Genomic DNA, 19,637 nt, shown 5'->3' with positions numbered 1-19,637 from the left:
CCCTGATGACATTAACCCCTCAAATCTCAAATTCAGAAGTTACTGTCCCTGGCTAGGGGCGATTTGGCCTTTAGCTGCCTGGTGACATGTTTGTCTAAGAAATGTTTGGACGAGCAAGAGGCCACGCCGGACTCGGGCAGGTCTCTCACTCATCACACGTGACCCGTGTGTCTTTGGGTCCCTGTGCGTCTCACTGCCCCTCTCTGGCTCATGACCGCAGCCCTCCTGGTGTTCAGTTCATGGTGCAGTCTGGCTGTAGGGCCGTGTAACATCTAAATCACCAAGGACTTATTGAGCTGATGCTTGTTTATCCAAAGTGACATAAGGTGGATTAGACTAAGCAGGGGACAATCACTCCTGGAGCAGTGTGGGGATAAGAGCCTTGCTCAAGGGCCCAACAGCTGCGCTGATCTCATTGTGGCTACACCGGGGCTTGAACCACCAACCTTCCGGGTCCCGGTCATGTACCTTAGCCCCTAGGCGACAGGCTGCCCTGGTCATGTACCTTAGCCTCTAGCCTACAGGCTGCCCCAGTCATGTACCTTAGCCACTAGGCTACAGGCTGCCCCAGTCATGTACCTTAGCCACTAGGCTACAGGCTGCCCCAGTCATGTACCTTAGCCACTAGCCTACAGGCTGCCCCAGTCATGTACCTTAGCCCCTAGGCGACAGGCTGCCCCAGTCATGTATCTTAGCCACTAGGCGACAGGCTGCCCCAGTCATGTACCTTAGCCACTAGGCTACAGGCTGCCCCAGTCATGTACCTTAGCCACTAGGCTACAGGCTGCCCCAGTCATGTACCTTAGCCACTAGGCGACAGGCTGCCCCAGTCATGTACCTTAGCCACTAGGCGACAGGCTGCCCCAGTCATGTACCTTAGCCACTAGGCTACAGGCTGCCCCAGTCATGTACCTTAGCCACTAGGCTACAGGCTGCCCCAGTCATGTACCTTAGCCACTAGGCTACAGGCTGACCCAGTCATGTACCTTAGCCACTAGGCTACAGGCTGCCCCAGTCATGTACCTTAGCCACTAGGCTACAGGCTGCCCCAGTCATGTACCTTAGCCACTAGGCTACAGGCTGACCCAGTCATGTACCTTAGCCACTAGGCTACAGGCTGCCCCAGTCATGTACCTTAGCCACTAGGCTACAGGCTGCCCCAGTCATGTACCTTAGCCACTAGGCTACAGGCTGCCCCAGTCATGTACCTTAGCCACTAGGCTACAGGCTGCCCCAGTCATGTACCTTAGCCACTAGGCGACAGGCTGCCCCAGTCATGTACCTTAGCCTCTAGGCGACAGGCTGCCCCAGTCATGTACCTTAGCCACTAGGCTATAGGCTGCCCCAGTCATATACCTTAGCCACTAGGCTACAGGCTGTCCCAGTCATGTACCTTAGCCACTAGGCGACAGGCTGCCCCAGTCATGTACCTTAGCCACTAGGCTACAGGCTGCCCCAGTCATGTACCTGAGCCACTAGGCTACAGGCTGCCCCAGTCATGTACCTTAGCCACTAGGCGACAGGCTGCCCCAGTCATGTACCTTAGCCACTAGGCTACAGGCTGCCCCAGTCATGTACCTGAGCCACTAGGCTACAGGCTGCCCTAGTCATGTACCATAACCACTAGGCTACAGGCTGCCCCAGTCATGTACCTGAGCCTCTAGGCTACAGGCTACACGTGACCCGTGTGTCTCTGGTGTTGAGTTCTCGGGGGCAGCCTGGCGGGATGGGGCTGTTTGCTTTGAGGGCAGTGGCCGGGTTTGTTAGTCCTCGTGGCTCAAGGACTTGCACTCACAGAGAGGTACAGTCCTCCTGCTGTTTGATCAGGGCTAGCCGCTGAGGCCCCCGGCTAAACCAACACGGCCGTCAGTAAACACGGCGCTCACATTCCTGCCCGGCTGCGTGGGTCAGTGCCTTTGGGCCGTCGATGCACCCAGGTGCTTTTGTCACTCCGCGTCACGCCCCAGAGTCCACGCCTCTCCAAACCGCAGATCACCCAGAGCCCTTTATTCTCTTTTCTGTGGAAAGAAACGTTGGAATACAAGTTTGAATTTGGGCCTCATCCTGAACCGAACACACCGAATGTGTGTGTGTGAGAGAGAGTGTGTGTGTGTGAGTGTGTGTGTGTGAGAGAGAGTGTGTGTGTGTGTGTGTGTGAGTGTGTGTGTGTGAGAGTGTGTGTGTGTGTGTGTGTGTGTGTGTGAGTGTGTGTGTGTGTGTGTGTGTGAGAGTGTGTGTGTGTGTGAGTGTGTGTGTGTGAGAGAGAGTGTGTGTGTGTGTGTGTGTGTGTGTGTGAGTGTGTGTGAGTGTGTGTGTGTGTGTGTGAGAGAGTGTGTGTGTGTGTGTGTGTGTGTGTGAGTGTGTGTGTGTGTGTGTGTGTGTGTGAGTGTGTGTGTGTGTGAGAGTGAGAAACGTTGGAATACAAGTTTGAATTTGGGCCTCATCCTGAACCGAACACACCGAACATCTTGACGATGACTGTATTTGTATTTGTATTTGTATTATTTGCACCGTAAAAAGAGAACCAAAAAAGACAATGTAAAGCAAAAAAAACGACATGCCAGCAAGGTCATGAAATCCAAAACGGGCTTATAAAATGACCTCACCGAGAAGCCACTGTACAAGACGACACGTCGACAACACACTGACGGTGTGTTAACAGCGCGTGCCTTTACAGTTATAACCGCTAGCCACAGCCACACACAGCGCTACAGCAGCGCTGTTGTTATTGTCCTGTTTCCCATAATGGGGAACCCAGGCAGGCGCTGTGCAAACGCACTACCCAGCCGGCTCCAATGCACTGCGAGCTTCCTAACAGCGTTATAACCGCTAGCCACAGCCACACACAGCGCTACTGCAGCTAACCACAGCCACAGCGGGGTTTGTGCACCGCAGACCCCGCGCTGCTCCCGTGTGCGTCTCGGACCAAGCCGGCTTTGCCGTGTTCTGCACTGATGAGGTGTTTGTTTTCTTGTGCTGAAAAGGTCCACGTGCCATAATTACCCAATAATCACTCAAACGCAGGGCTGCCCAACCCTGTTTCTGGAGAGCTACCGTCCTGCAGGGTATCATTCCAGCCCAAACCAATCACACCTCATTCAACTAATTATGAGTTGAAGGAGATATCTTGCTGTTGAATGAGGAGTGCTTTGATAGGGCTGGAGTGAAAACCTACAGGATGGTAGATCTCCAGGAACAGGGTTGGGCAACCCTGCTCTAGCTGTTGAATGAGGTGTGCTTTGTTAGAGTTGGAGTGAAAATCTACAGGACGGTAGATCTCCAGGAACAGGGTTGGGCAGCCCTGCTCTAGTTGTTGAATGAGGTCTGCTTTGTTTTTGGAGAATTTCAGTGATGTTCTAAGTGATTGGGGCTGGGGTGGGGGCAGGACGCGTGATGTGGGTGGGGAGGGGATTCAGAGAAGGACACATGATGTGATTTTGGGATGCCACCAATGGGCCTGTAAGAAACCCCAAAGTTTCAGAGCCAGAACGTGATTGGACGGAGGGCCCCGGAGCATGCTCAGTCCATTCCATCTCATTTCAATGTTTGTTTTTTTCCAGACGAATGATTTGTTTGAAATGATTGAAAGGATGCAGGTAAGTTGACCTTTTTTTATTTAGTTTTTATTTTCAAAATCCGCTTTCATTTGATTGAATGTCCTAACTTCCTTCTCTAAAAAAGCTGCCAAGAATTAAATTAAAAACACAAAAGTTGTAAATATTTTTCTCCGTCCAGTTTTTTCTCGCCCTTCGGGTCTTCTGTGTCCGACCCCACAGAGTCTTCTCCCAGTCACTGAGTGCAGTACCCTCACAGGATTGAATGTTACAGTATTAATGCCCCGCAGCCTTTTCCAGTTCCACGTCAATTACAGTAAAATAAGCTTTACTGTGTCTGGGTGAGGCATTTAGCAGAGGCTCAAATACAGAGGAACTCATAATCAGCCCGTAATCTTGTCATATAATCTGCAGCCGCATGTTTCCTGTAGGAATGCAGGTTAAGTGCCGCAGTATTGTCCCAGATGGGAATCAGACCCGCAGACTTTGATCTACAAGCCAAGTTCTGTCACCTGTTGGGGTTTATTGCTTATATCCCTGTGAATAAAAAAACACATTTATAGACACACACGTACATGCCCACCTGTACTCAGTCGGTTTCAGTTTATACTGTTGAATTGTTTTGTTTTGTGATTGCATACGTTATGATCATGACATGCATTATATTACAGTGCATCCGGAAAGTATTCACAGCACTTCACTTTTCCCACATTTTGTTATGTTACAGCCTTATTCCAAAATGGAATAACTTCATTTTTTTCCTCAAAATTCTACACACAACACCCCATAATGACAACATGAAATAAGTTTTTTTTTTTTTTTTGCAAATTTATTAAAAATTAAAAATGAAGAAATCACATGTACATGTATTCACAGCCTTTGCTCAATACTTTGTTGATGCACCTTTGGCAGCAATTACAGTCTCAAGTCTTTTTGAATATGATGCCACAAGCTTGGCACACCTATCTTTGGGCAGTTTCTCCCATTCCTCTTTGCAGCACCTCTCAAGCTCTATCAGGTTGGATGGGGAGCGTCGGTGCACAGCCATTTTCAGATCTCACCAGAGATGTTCAATCGGATTCAAGTCTGGGTTCTGGCTGGGCCACTCAAGGACATTCACAGAGTTGTCCTGAAGCCACTCCTTTGATATCTTGGCTGTGTGCTTCGGGTCGTTGTCCTGCTGAAAGATGAATCGTCGCTGCAGTCTGAGGTCAAGAGCACTCTGGAGCAGGTTTTCATCCAGGATGTCTCTGTACATTGCTGCATTCATCTTTCCCTCAATCCTGACTAGTCTCCCAGTTCCTGCCGCTGAAAAACATCCCCACAGCATGATGCTGCCACCACCATGCTTCACTGTCGGGATAGTATTGGCCAGGTGATGAGCGGTGCCTGGTTTCCTCCAAACATGACGCCTGGCATTCACGCCAAAGAGTTCAATCTTTGTCCCATCAGACCTGAGAATTTTGTTTCTCATGGTCTGAGAGTCCTTCAGGTGCCTTTTGGCAAACTCCAGGCGGGCTGCCATGTGCCTTTTACTAAGGAGTGGCTTCCGTCTGGCCACTCTACCATACAGGCCTGATTGGTGGATTGCTGCAGAGATGGTTGTCCTTCTGGAAGGTTCTCCTCTCTCCACAGAGGAACACTGGAGCTCTGACAGAGTGACCATCGGGTTCTTGGTCACTTCCTTGACTAAGGCCCTTCTCCCCCGATTGCTCAGTTTAGATGGGCGGCCAGCTCTAGGAAGAGTCCTGGTGGTTCCGAACTTCTTCCATTTACGGATGATGGAGGCCACTGTGCTCATTGGGACCTTTAAAGCAGCAGAGATTTTTCTGTACCCTTCCCCAGATTTGTGCCTCGAGACAATCCTGTCTCGGAGGTCTACGGACAATTCCTTTGACTTCATGCTTGGTTTGTGCTCCGACATGCACTGTCAACTGTGGGACCTTATATAGACAGGTATGTGCCTTTCCAAATCATGTCCAATCAACTGAATTTACCACAGGTGGACTCCAATTAAGCTGTAGAAACATCTCAAGGTTGATCAGTGGAAACAGGATGCACCTGAGCTCAATTTTGAGCTTCATGGCAAAGGCTGTGAATACTTATGTACATGTGATTTCTTAGTTTTTTTATTTTTAATAAATTTGCAAAAAAAAAAAAAAAAAAACTTCTTTCATGTTGTCATTATGGGGTGTTGTGTGTAGAATTTTGAGGAAAAAAAAGAATTTATTTCATTTTGGAATAAGGCTGTAACATAACAAAATGTGGGAAAAGTGAAGCGCTGTGAATACTTTCCGGATGCACAGTATATGACATTTATTTCACTGACACTTTTAGCCAAAGCAACGTGCAGTAAGTGCATACCAAAGGTCATTGGAACAAGAATGCAGGTCAGATAAGGAGCAAATTTTCATAAAGTAGGAGTTATCCATGACCATAAACATCAGGTCTAGTGCATACAGTAAGTGTAGGCTGGGTCAGTAAAGTCATAGCAGCTCATGTACTCAAAGTGAGGTGTGATTAAAAGATGAAGAGATAAAGTGATGAAGAGAGATACAAGTGATGGTACTAGATTGGGGGTAGCCCTGCAGAGGACTGTCGTGTTAAAGATAGTCTAAAGAGATGAGCTTTCAGACCGTGGTGGAACATGCCCAGTGTCTGAGTGGTTCATAGAGGAACGGGGAGGTTATTCTGCCACTGGGGAGCTGGGGTGGAGAAGCTCTGTGGTCAGGGTGAGTGAGAACCCTTCAGACCGCAGCAGAGCGGAGAGGTCGAGCTGCTGTTCAGCGCTCCGTTAGGCCCTGCAATGTGGCTCTTTATAAGTGGCACAGTCCCCACAATCCACCCCTTCTGTCTCCTATCTCTTAGTACACACTTCTTCCTCTCCCCCTCTCTCTCTTTCTTTTCCACTCTCTCTCTCTCTCTCACTGTGTGTGTGTGTGGTTATGAATTGGATGTAATATCATTATAATTTCAATTTAGCTTCTGGTTGTTTGAAGAAATAAAGATTTTATCATTTGCATTTTGCATTTTGTAGTTTTGCCTGGGGATACCTGATAGGCAAATCACTTTAGGGGTTACGGTTTAAGAAGAGGTAGTGCAGTGTAAATGGCTGATGTGAAATGATGTATTTTCTGCTTCCTGTTTAACTTCCAGAGCAACAGAATGGATGAGCAGAGATGCACCCTGCCTCCCCCCCTCAAGGTACGCCATCCCATCCCCTCCCCATTCCCAAAAAGACCCAAAAATACAGTGCCCAGACATCCCGGTTTGGAACCAATACCAAGACGTTTGTCTAAACATTGTCAGAATACAGGAGAGGTTTTGAAAAAGGTTGTTTGAATACAGGTGGTGTTTTGTAAAAAGGTTGTAAGAATACAGGTGGTGTTTTGTGAAAAGCTTGGTTTAGTAGAGATGCGGTTTTGTAAACCGGTTGTTTGAGTACAGATTGTGTTTTGTAAAGACATTGTTAGAATGCAGGAGAGAGATGGGGCTGTAACTCACCCTGTTCCTGAGATCCTGCCTCTCTGCCACACCCAGGCCGAAGTCCAGGTGGGAGACCAAGGTTGCTAAGCAGCCAAACTTTCGCACAAGCGAACTGGCCAAATACCAGAAGGACAGAACTTTTCTAGGGATTTTCTCTGGATTGTGGGTCCTTCCGGACCTGGGCCAAATAGGTAATTGCTTTGGAGTCAAGTTGTTTCCCAGGCTTAACTGAGCTTGTCTGGTGAATTGGAACCTAGAAAATACTCTCAAAAAGTGCAAACCCTGGCTTCTGGTACTCTTGGCTCAATTGCACCAGGCGAGATCAATCAAGCACAGAAGAGTATTTGAATCCAAAACAATTATGCGTTTGATCCAGGTCTGGTTTCCTCCCAGATAGGTCCACTGTGCCCCCCACACTCCCCCCCCCCCTTAAATATACTACACATTCCCTCCTTTCTGATAAAATGCTGAAACTGTAAAGAGGAAGCTGTGGAGGGCAGCCTGAGTTTACCAGCATTAGCGTTATCATTAGCGTTATCATTAGCGTTATCGTTAGTGTTATCGTTAGTGTTATCATTAGCGTTAGCATTAGCGGTAGCGTTAGCATTAGCGTTATCGTTAGTGTTATCATTAGCGTTAGCATTAGCGGTAGCGTTAGCATTAGCGTTATCGTTAGTGTTATCATTAGCGTTAGCATTAGCGGTAGCGTTAGCATTAGCATTAGCATTAGCGGTAGTGTAACTTGTTTAACCACACTCAGCACCTCTGGTCCTCCTCCACGTCTCTGTTCGGTTGCTAAGCTGGTGATGCGGTCTCCGTGGAGACCCTACGGTGTGGCCAGGGGGTTATTGTTGCCATAGTCCCCCTAAGCCATCCGCTCCATGTTCTTGTCTCTGCAGACCGAGGAGGACTACATCCCGTATCCCAGCGTCCATGAGGTAAACCAGGCATCAGCCACCAGACCTGTGGATATTACCTGTGGATATCACCCGTGGATATTACTCTTGGCTTTATGTCGTGTTTGTTATGTGACGCTGTGCTGTCTGACGGGTTTTTGCATACAGTGCAGATACTGTCAGTCTCTCTACCGCGTCTTATGCCTTCTATGTGTGGAAGATCTGTATGGCTTTGTTTTAATGCTCGTACTGTGTACTGTACACACTGCTCAAAGGCTAGAGATGAAAATTGTGCAAATTAGGCTAACTCTGGCACAATTATAGAAATGTTATTAATGCGCATTGCCCCTGTCAAATTAACCCAGAGAGAAAGGAGGAAATGAATGGACAACTGATTGATTGACTGATTTATTGACCGAATGACCTGCGTGAACCTCCGCTTTGCCCCCAGTTGAGACCATAGACATCCACTGTAGCCATACATCAGGGAAACACACTAACAGACTGAATGAGACACATGATGACTAACTTGTCGCTGCCATGGTTATCCCCCCCCCCCCCCCCACCCTCAGGTGCTGGGGCGTAAGAGCCCATTCCCCCTCATCCTCCTGCCCCAGTTCGGGGGGTACTGGATCGAGGGGACCAATCATGACGTGAACAGCCCCCCCAACCCGGATCAGCTCCTGTCCCCGACGTCCCGCGTGAAGCTGGAGTGCAACACCACCGCCAAGATCTACAGGAAGCACTTCCTGGGGAAGGTGACCTCACCGCGTCAAGCCTGCACTCTGACCCCCCCAGCAGCTGGCCAGTCACAGGCTGCAGATCGGAGCCTCCTGTGGGAGTGGCCTGCTAGCTTACGGTCCCCTCCAAAAGTTTCAAAATGGCTCCCAAAAACAGCTCTCTGGTCTTCATGTTGGTTGCAGTCTTCAACAGCAACGTGCAACACTCACAGGCAAAACCCCAAGGCTAAAACCAAGAGCAGACGTTCAGAACTATTTATTGTTTAACCGAACAGGACACATCTGGACAACAAGAAAAACTTGTCAGTCACATGTTCCAATACTTTTGCTCACCTAAAAATTGGGTGCTCTGACAGAAAAGGTGATATTATTCTAAGTTGTTTGACAAATCTAGATTAAAAAAATACCAGGAAATAAAAGCTGAAAATCTCGTCTTTTGCCCTCAAACTCACTTGCCTATATATATATACAGCAAAAACAGAGGAACTGACCTTGCTGTTCCAATACTGTTGGAGGGGACTGTAAATAAGGAACAAGCCTGCTTTTGAATAATACAAAATTATTAAGTGTGAAATTGTGGAATGTGTTTGACTCTTTTTGAAGGTTGCGTATTTGACAAAAACTTCAATCAATGGGCCTCAATCAATATATTAGCAAGATCTATACTTTAGTCATGTCTTTTGGAGTCTCAAAATATCCTTTTTGGAAATCTGCCTTGACATAGCTTTGAAAAAACACTGAAAATGCAGAATGATCATATTTGGAGATATTGTCATCAAATTTGAAAGTGGATTTGTGGAGTGTTTTGGCTGTGGCTCCATTGTATTTATAAGCACGCCAGGCACTGCCTCACTAATCTGTATCCACTCAGAAATAGAAAATATTTTCTGTGAGAAAAATAAATATTCCACTTCCACTGTGTTTCAGTGTCTGTAACTTTGTTTTCGTAATACTTCGAGTAATTCTGACCAACAAACCCAAAAGGGTTTCCTTTCAGAACCAGGATTAGGCCTGTAGTCCAAAAAAAATATTTTGGGTATGTAATTTTCGAGCTTGAAGTGTGAAGAAAAGGGGTTAACCTTCACTAAATTAGAATACAGGCATTTAGCCAACACTCTTATCCAGATCAACTTGCACAGCTTTTTAGTATTTTTATAGAGTGTCCATTTATGAAGCTGGATGTTTTACTGACGCAGTGCAGGTTAAGCACCTTTCCATTACATTATATTACATTATATGCATTTGGCAGATGCTCTTATCCAGAGCGACGTACAGTTGATTAGACTAAGCAGGAGACAATCCTCCCCTGGAGCAATGCAGGGTTAAGGGCCTTGCTCAAGGGCCCAACGGCTGTGCGGATCTTATTGTGGCTACACCGGGATTAGAACCACCGACCTTGTGTGTCCCATTTACCTTAAACACTATGCTACAGGCCGTCCCAAGGGTGCGACAGCAGTTGATCTACCTGGGATTTGAACTGCTCTGGGCTCCACTGCTCTGGGCTGCACTGCTCTGGGCTGCACTGCTCTGTGCTCCACTGCTCTGGGCTGAACTGCTCTGGGCTCCACTGCTCTGGGCTGAACTGCTCTGGGCTCCACTGCTCTGGGCTCCACTGCTCTGTGATCCACTGCTCCGGGCTGCGCTGCTCTGCCCCACTAATGGTGGCCTCTGGCTTTGTCTCCCAGGAGCACTTCAGCTACTACTCCATGGACAGCAGCCTTGGGCACCTGGTCTTCTCCATCAAGTACGACGTGATCGGGGACCAGGAGCACCTGCGTCTAATGCTCCGGTACGCCCCCCCCTCCCCTGCCCCCCCATGCCTCCCCTGTGCCCCGACAGGCCCCTAGCCACAGGAACATGGCTGCCATCCCCCATAAATGGGAATGGAATTCATCCATTTAGATCAGTGGTAACCCACCCTGTTTCTGGAGATCTACCATCCTGTAGCTTTTCATTTCAATCCATTTTGTGGGGAGCCCTGCTCTAGCTGTTGAATGAGGTGTGCTTTGTTAGGGTTGGGGTAAAAACCAACAGGACGGTAGATCTCCAGGAACAGGGATGGTTACCACTGATTTAGATCATTTCCTTGCACTTGTCACTCTCTATAACACCAGTTAAGACATGTTTTCACAGGCACGGTCCGTTAAAGGAGAGCGACTGAGTGACTCACTCCTTTGCTGATTCTAAACATGGCTTTTTTTGCACTTTGGCCTGTGTGTTGTATGAATTACAGATCCAACAGGTGTTTTGCAGGATGACAGAGGTGTTTAACGATGTCTTTGCAAGCAGATGTCTCGTTTTTTTCCTCATCCTGTTCCTGTTACACTCCGGTACTGAGGCAGTAAATGTGGATAGGTGTTAATAGGTGTTAGGTTTTGCACGTCACCGTTGCAGAATGCAGACTTGTAGAAATGTGCAACACTTATTCTCGCTGATCAAAAAAAAAAAACGGTCTCTGTTGTGTCCCGTGTGTTCCCCCTCAACTCCCAGGACTAAGTTTAAAACCTACCACGACGTGATTCCAATATCCTGTCTGACGGAGTTCCCGAATGTGGTCCAGATGGCCAAGGTAAGACGGATCGAAACTCCATTGTGACAGAACTCTGTAATTAACAATGCTGCTCACCTCCCTGAGTGACTGATCCTGAGTGACTGATCCTGGCTCCGCTGCTAAAGGAGAATTAATGAGCAGTCGGCCCTTTTCAAGCTGATATTTTGACAGGGGCAGTGACAGTATGATTCATTGGAGTCCCGGTGATTGAGGAGGGGGAGGGATTAAAACCTTGCACCCCTTCTGTTTCCGCAGCTCGTGTGTGAGGAGGTGAACGTGGATCGCTTCTTTCCTGTCCTCTACCCAAAGGTATGCTGGGAAGGTCACATGATCGCCTCAGACCTTGGGTCAATTACATAGCCGTTTTTGGATTCAAATACTTTTCTAAGCTTTACTGAGCTCCGTCTGGTGTATTTGAGCCTATGAAATAGGTGCAAAGAAAGTGCAATCCCTGCCTGCTGATCCTTTTGCTTGACAACACTTTTGCCTCTGACACTTACACACTCACAGTCACACACTCACTCACACTCACACACTCACACACTCACACACACACTCACACACTCACTCACGTACACTCACACACACTCACACACACACACGGCACTGCTCAATGTTGCTTGCTACCATTCTGATTCAGTATCTCTATTTCACTATAATACTTTAGACTATTTTATGCGAAGCTGGTTAGATTTAATTAATAATTACGTTATTTCCACTTTTGTGAAGAATACATTTTGTATGGAACCGTATTGATTCAATAAAGAATGCAACATTTTGTCCTTAAAACAAGGAAACATGCCATATGGTAGGGACAGGCTAGACTGCTGAGCAAGTGTAATTTATAGTTCAGTATAATTTAGCAGCCACAACATGAAAGCCAATTAAACTATTTAGATCAGAAATACTTGGTGTGATGATTAATCCTCCACCCACACACACCCCTCCCCCCACTCCTACCTCCCCAGGCTTCGAGACTCATCGTGACTTTCGACGAGCACGTCATCAGCAACAACTTCAAGTTCGGCGTCATCTACCAGAAGTTTGGGCAGGTGAGATTCCCGGCACTTTGTGGTGTAGCGCATCGGCTGAACGGCCTGGTTTCACCCTGTCAGTGCGGATCTGCGCGGGGTTGCCATGACTGCTCCAGCCCCACCACTGAAGGGGAGTTCTTCTGAGCCTGCAGGCCATTGTTTCTCTACGGAGGCAGAGGAGGGCTAAGAGGAGGAGAAGTGTTCTCCTGCGGCTAAGAGGAGGAGGAGGAGTGTTCTCCTGCGGCTGAGAGGAGGAGACATGTTCTCCTGGAGAGCCCTGGTGCTCGGAGGTCCATGTTCTTGACCTTTGAACCCGGAGGAGAGTGGGGTGCTTCTCAGGTCAATGGGAGGCATAAGGGGGGCCACTCCACCCCCCTCCCCCCAAATTAGCATGGGAGAGAGCACCTTTCCAGGAGGAACACAAACATCTACGACACCCTCACCGCCTCTCTGATGTCCCCTCGCTGCAGAGAAACAAACAGACACACACTCTGTGGATGTATTGCCCTCGCCCCCCCCTTAGTCCAGGCTGATAGAAGGACTTCAGTGCCCCCCCCCCCCCCCCTCCAGCCAGCAGCCAGGCCATTAGCATTCTCCATTGTGCAGTTACCCTCGAGTGAAGTGAGGTAGAAATATATGGACAAAAATAAAGCCCTTCAGGTGTTTGTGAGCTCTGGACTTCTTCCAAGATTGCGGCTGAAGCGGCTTGTCATATTGAAGCTGCTTGGGTTTGTGTTTGTTTGCACTTTTCTCCTTCCTTGTCAGCGTGTGGTTAAGCGGTGAATATTGTGCCAATAGTGCGTGGCCACAGTGTCAAAGCAGTCCGACAGTGTGAATCGTCCAGCTCTGCACTGTTTCTGTCAGAGAAGTGTGAATTTTAATCACCAGTTTTTATCTGGCCGTGTGTATCCTCTGTGATTGTTCCGGCAGACCTCCGAAGAGGAGCTGTTTGGGAATAGCGAGGAGAGTCCGGCCTTTGTGGAGTTCCTGGAATTCCTGGGTCAGAAGATCGAGCTGCATGAGTTCAAAGGGTAAGACTCCCTGCTGTAAAATACCACTACACCATCTTCACCTGCTGTAAAATACCGCTACACCATCTTCACCTGCTGTAAAATACCACTACACCATTTTCACCTGCTGTAAAATATCACTACACCATCTTCACCTGCTGTAAAATACCACTACACCATTTTCACCTGCTGTAAAATACCACTACACCATTTTCACCTGCTGTAAAATACCACTACACCATCTTCACCTGCTGTAAAATACCACTACACCATCTTCGCCTGCTGTAAAATACCACTATACCATCTTCACCTGCTGTAAAATACCACTACACCATCTTCACCTGCTGTAAAATACCACTACACCGTCTTCACCTGCTGTAAAATACCACTACACCGTCTTCACCTGCTGTAAAATACCACTACACTAGCCTCACCTGCTGTGGAATACCACTCCACCATCTTCACCTGCTGTAAAATACCACTACACCATCTTCACCTGCTGTAAAATACCACTACACCATCTTCACCTGCTGTAAGATACCACTACACCATCTTCACCTGCTGTAAAATACCACTACACCGTCTTCACCTGCTGTAAAATACCACTACACCATTTTCACCTGCTGTAAAATACCACTACACCAGCCTCACCTGCTGTAAAATACCACTACACCAGCCTCACCTGCTGTAAAATACCACTACACCATCTTCACCTGCTGTAAAATACTGCTACACCATCTTCACCTGCTGTAAAATACCATGTTGAGTATAGAGCTGGTCTGAACTGGTTGACCAGCTACCAGCTGTTTCAAAACATAGCTTGAGCTGTTTTTTTTTTTCAGCAGAGTGAATGATCATGATCAGCAGATACGTTGTCTGTTCCCCCGTGGTGTTCCCGTTCCCCACGGACTGTGACGTGTTCCCGTTCCCCACGGACTGTGACGTGTTCCCGTTCCCCACGGACTGTGACGTGTTCCCGTTCCCCACGGACTGTGACGTGTCCCCGTTCCCCACGGACTGTGACGTGTTCCCGTTCCCCACGGACTGTGACGTGTTCCCGTTCCCCACGGACTGTGACGTGTTCCCGTTCCCCACGGACTGTGACGTGTCCCATTCCCCACGGACTGTGACGTGTTCCCGTTCCCCACGGACTGTGACGTGTTCCCATTCCCCACGGACTGTGACGTGTCCCATTCCCCACGGACTGTGACGTGTTCCCGTTCCCCACGGACTGTGACGTGTCCCGTTCCCCACGGACTGTGACGTGTCCCATTCCCCCGCGGACTGTGACGTGTTCCCGTTCCCCACGGACTGTGACGTGTTCCCGTTCCCCCCCCCAGGTTCCGGGGCGGACTGGATGTCACTCACGGACAGACGGGAATGGAGTCGGTGTACCACAACTTCCGCAACAAGGAGATCATGTTCCACGTGTCCACCAAGCTGCCCTACACCGAGGGAGACGCCCAGCAGGTGAGCCCGCTCCTCTCCCACAATCCTCAGCGTGTCCTGCTCCTCTCCCACAATCCTCAGCGTGTCCTGCTCCTCTCCCACAATCCTCAGCGTGTCCTGCTCCTCTCCCACAATCCACAGCGTGTCCTGCTCCTCTCCCACAATCCTCAGTGTGTCCTGCTCCTCTCCCACAATCCTCAGCGTGTCCTGCTCCTCTCCCACAATCCTCAGTGTGTCCTGCTCCTCTCCCACAATCCTCAGCGTGTCCTGCTCCTCTCCCACAATCCTCCGCGTGTCCTGCTCCTCTCCCACAATCCTCAGTGTGTCCTGCTCCTCTCCCACAATCCTCAGCGTGTCCCACCCTTTACTCGCCTGGTCTAGAGGAGAGATACATGTTGTCTATTTCATATTTTATATCCTATGTTTTTTTTACATGATATTCTGCGTGTCAAGCAGGAATCATCAAATTGTGGTTGTCGAGGGCTGAGAAGTGCTGGTTTTCCACCCTCCCTTTACCTGGGAGTCAGGTGTGAAGACCAGCTGGCCAATCAGCAAGACTAATTGTGACCATGACTGGATTTGGATTCAGAGGCCAGGTTTGATGATCCCTGCTGTAAAGCATAATTGAATTGGGATTGGATTATATTGGATTGGATTAAATTGGATTCAGTTCTATTTAAAAAGAAATCAATCGCATTGAAAATGACTATGTATTTCCATTCTATATCAGCACAAAATGGGCTTATTAATCTTTAACTGTGATGGTGAATCACAGGGGCAGGTGTCTGGATGTTTCTGTGCTGTAAACACAGGCCCGGCCCATAAACCCGCCTTTACTGTCTGTCGACCGGTGCCCCTGAACGGCTCACTGTTTTATTAAACTGACACACTTTCCAAGAAACAACAAAAAAAAGTGAACTTTGTTCTCTTATCTTATGCATTTGGAAGGCCAATTCTCTCATTCCTAAGTGTTCGTGTTCATGTTCGGGTTTGCGTTCGCGCGTGTGTGCGTGCGTGTGCGTGCGTGTGTGTGTGTGTGTGTGTGTGTGTGTGTGTGTGTGTGTGTGTGTGTGCGTGCGTGCGTGTGCGTGTGGTGAGTTGGGGTAACATGTGTCCACATATTTCATTACATTACATTACGTTACATTACATTACATTACACTACATTAATGACATTTGGCAGACACTCTTATCCAGAGTGATGTACAGTTGATTAGACAATCCTCCCCTGGAGCAATGCAGGGTTAAGGGCCCTGCTCAAGGGCCCAACGGCTGTGCGGATCTTATTGTGGCTACACCGGGAATCAAACCATCGACCTTGCAGGTCCCAGTATTTCATTCAGTTAAGTTCAATATTGCTTCACTGTCTGTGTACTACAGTATTGCAGAGGAATGTGCTATAAAAAAACAAACTTTCCTTTTAATGAAAACGGAGTGGGAGATATTTATGTTTATTTAGTAAGTGAAGGGGCAGTTATGGTCCCGGGGGAAGTTTTGTATCGGACATTAATCTCTGCCTGGATGAGGACAGCTGGACTCCCTGAGAAACACAGAGCTGTTGACTCTGTGTTCATAATTATGTGGCTGGTGTTTCTCCCAGAGCTCTCCGCTGGTAAATAAATATTTGCTGAGCGGTATTGTGTGCTGGCTTTATTGCTGCAGCTATGAGATGTGGGATTGATGTGGGATTGTGATGCGGAGTCGGAGGAGAGTTCAGTCAGGGCGATATCAGCTCTTATTGTGAGGAGATTATCGGACTCTGTCAACATGAACAGTGGAGCAGGTGTGAACTAGAGATCAGAGGCAGAGACAGTTAGCCTATGACATCATCAGAGGAAGTGTGTGACATCATCAGAGGAAGTGTGTGACATCATCAGAGGAAGTGTGTGACATCACCAGAGGATGTGTGTGACATCACCAGAGGATGTGTGTTACATCATCAGAGGAAGTGTGTGACATCATCAGAGGAAGTGACTGACTCCTCCTGTGTTGGGGCAGGGGTGGGGGTTGTTGGACGGGAACGGCAGCCATTTTGATTTGGTGTGTTTTCTTCCTGCGTTTCAGCTCCAGAGGAAGAGACACATAGGAAATGACATCGTGGCCATCGTGTTCCAGGACCAGAACACGCCCTTCGTGCCCGACATGATCGCCTCCAACTTCCTGCACGCCTATGTGGTGGTGCAGGTGGAGAGCCCATGCACCGAGAACGTGCTGTACAAGGTACCGCCCCGCCCCAAACCACCCTGAACCCCCACGCTACAGACCCCTCCCCTGAACCCCAGTGCTCCAGACCTGCCCCAAACCACCCTGAACCCCCACGCTACAGACCCCTCCCCTGAACCCCAGTGCTCCAGACCCGCCCCAAACCACCCTGAACCCCCACGCTACAGACCCCTCCCCTGAACCCCAGTGCTCCAGACCTGCCCCAAACCACCCTGAACCCCCACGCTACAGACCCCTCCCCTGAACCCCAGTGCTCCAGACCTGCCCCAAACCACCCTGAACCCCCACGCTACAGACCCGCCCCAAACCACCCTGAACCCCCACGCTACAGACCCCTCCCCTGAACCCCAGTGCTCCAGACCCGCCCCAAACCACCCTGAACCCCCACGCTACAGACCCCTCCCCTGAATCCCAGTGATTCAGACACAGCTGTCGGACAGACGGACATACCTCTCTCCTGCTCACCTGCGCTCCTGTCCCACACAGGTGTCAGTGACAGCACGGGACGATGTCCCCTTCTTTGGACCGGCCCTCCCCGACCCTGCTGTTTTCAGAAAGGTCAGTATGTGTGTGTCAGTCTGTGCTGTCAGTATGTGTGTGTCAGTTTGTGTGCTGTCAGTCTGTGTGTGTCAGTCTGTGTGCTGTCAGTATGTGTGTGTCAGTTTGTGTGCTGTGAGTCTGTGTGTGTCAGTCTGTGTGCTGTACTGTCTGTGGGCTATCAGTGTGTGTGTGTCAGTCTGTGTGCTATCAGTGTGTGTGTCAGTCTGTGCGTGTCAGTCTGTGTGCTGTACTGTCTGTGGGCTGTAATGTGTATAAAGTATAAATGTAATGTGTGGAAAGGTAATGTGTATGAAGCCCCTTGACTGTTTCTCTCTCCTCATGAGTTGTTTGCTATTTAAGCAGTGCTATAATTCCAGGATATTCAATCTGTTGCTATTGCTGTTTTATTCTTTTATTGTACATTCAGTTATACTGTTCCCACCTATCTAAGTCTGCTTCTGCTACCCTTTCCATTAATCTGTCACTCACCCTGTCACTCTATCACTCTCTCTCTCACTCTATCACTCTATCACTCACTCTCTCTCACTCTATCACTCTCTCTCCCTCTATCACTCGCTCTCTATCACTCTCTCTCACTCTATCACTCTATCACTCTCTCTCACTCTCTCTCTCTCTCTCTCTCTCTCTCTCAGGGTCCAGAGCTTCATGAGTTCCTCCTGACTAAGCTCATCAATGCTGAGTATGCCTGTTACAAAGCTGACAAGTTTGCCAAACTGGAGGTAAGTGTGTGTAGGTGTGTGTATAACACTGTGTGTATAATGGTGTGTGTGTGTGTGTGTGTGTGTGTGTATAACACTGTATGAATAATGGTGTGTGTGTGTATAGTGTGTGTGTGTGTATAACAGTGTGTGTGTATAATGTGTGTGTGTGTGTTTGTGTATAATGTGTGTGTGTGTATATATAACGGTGTGTGTGTATAATGTGTGTGTGTGTGTGTTTGTGTATAATGTGTGTGTGTGTGTGTGTGTGTGTGTATATAACGGTGTGTGTGTATAATGTGTGTGTGTATAATGTGTGTGTGTGTGTATATAACGGTGTGTGTGTATAATGTGTGTGTGTGTGTGTGTGTGTGTATATAACGGTGTGTGTGTATAATGTGTGTGTGTGTGTGTGTATATAACGGTGTGTGTGTATAATGTGTGTGTGTGTGTGTATATAACGGTGTGTGTGTATAATGTGTGTGTGTGTGTGTATATAACGGTGTGTGTGTATAATGTGTGTGTGTGTGTGTATATAACGGTGTGTGTGTATAATGTGTGTGTGTGTGTATATAACGGTGTGTGTGTATAATGTGTGTGTATGTGTGTGTGTATAGGAGCGCACTCGGACAGCCCTGCTGGAGACTCTGTATGAGGAGCTGCACATTCACAGCCAGGCCATGATGGGTCTGGGGGGGGGCGAGGAGGACCGGCTGGAGAACGGGGGCGGAGGGGGCGGGGGCTTCTTTGAGTCCTTCAAGGTAACCTAGCAACACCGGGGGGGAGGGTCCAGGGATAACCATGTGACTGAGGGGTAGGCGGATCCTCCTTCAAGGTAACCTAGCAACACCGGGGGGGAGGGGCCAGGGATACCCGTGTTACTGAGGGGTGGGCGGAGCCTCCTTCAAGGTAACAAACCGCAACACCACCTGCGTATCGCTGAGGATTCTGGGAGTCCTTCTGCCGAGCTTAACGACGGACGAGCTGAAACGGAAGAGCAGCACTTTTCCATCCACTTCCTGGAAAAATGTTTTCATTTAGATTTGACGTCATCATGCACCAGTGGGGGTGTCAGTTTTTTGCTCCCCTCCAATCATATCCTTTCACACAGCGGCACGCATCCCCATTTGACCTCAGTCAGATCGCCCCCCCCCCCCCCCAGTCTCCCCAGGAAAGATGGGGTTCACTCGGGCGTGCGTCATGCACGTGCTGCTCGGACCGTTTCAGCTCGTTCTCTCCAACTGGTTTGCCAGATTTCTGATGATAAAGCGGCTCGCTGCTGCTGATGATGATGATGATGATGATGATGATGATTATACTGATTATACTAAAGGCTCTGGACATTCCCAGCTGCCCATTTCAGCCTCATCATGAGAACAGAGGTTCTGTGAACAAAACAGCCTTCCCTGGTCTGGATGTTGCACATTGTGTGTGT

General features: G+C 48.7%; 1 protein-coding gene across 5 annotated transcripts in view; it reads left to right on the top strand.

The window, feature by feature from the left end:
• Positions 1-19,637, top strand: part of rap1gapa (RAP1 GTPase activating protein a) — a 93,232-nt gene that overhangs the window by 58,104 nt on the left and 15,491 nt on the right. For 4 of the 5 annotated variants that reach the window (XR_009709703.1, XM_061256849.1, XM_061256852.1 and 1 more), the window contains exons 4-17: positions 3,561-3,596; positions 6,711-6,758; positions 7,940-7,978; positions 8,509-8,694; positions 10,362-10,465; positions 11,167-11,245; positions 11,483-11,536; positions 12,196-12,279; positions 13,192-13,292; positions 14,612-14,741; positions 16,785-16,940; positions 17,430-17,501; positions 18,137-18,223; positions 18,820-18,963. Coding sequence is in view for 4 of the 5 variants with exons in the window: in XM_061256849.1 (XP_061112833.1) it covers positions 3,561-3,596; positions 6,711-6,758; positions 7,940-7,978; positions 8,509-8,694; positions 10,362-10,465; positions 11,167-11,245; positions 11,483-11,536; positions 12,196-12,279; positions 13,192-13,292; positions 14,612-14,741; positions 16,785-16,940; positions 17,430-17,501; positions 18,137-18,223; positions 18,820-18,963 (1,320 nt within the window). In the remaining variant the exon portion in view is untranslated. The remainder of the gene's footprint in view (positions 1-3,560; positions 3,597-6,710; positions 6,759-7,939; positions 7,979-8,508; positions 8,695-10,361; positions 10,466-11,166; positions 11,246-11,482; positions 11,537-12,195; positions 12,280-13,191; positions 13,293-14,611; positions 14,742-16,784; positions 16,941-17,429; positions 17,502-18,136; positions 18,224-18,819; positions 18,964-19,637) is intronic. The other variant, XM_061256850.1, reaches the window with a different exon arrangement.

This window comes from Conger conger, chromosome 10, assembly GCF_963514075.1.
Source record: "Conger conger chromosome 10, fConCon1.1, whole genome shotgun sequence".
Lineage (NCBI taxonomy): Eukaryota > Metazoa > Chordata > Actinopteri > Anguilliformes > Congridae > Conger > Conger conger.
This window is presented reverse-complemented; position numbering and strand designations above follow the sequence as displayed.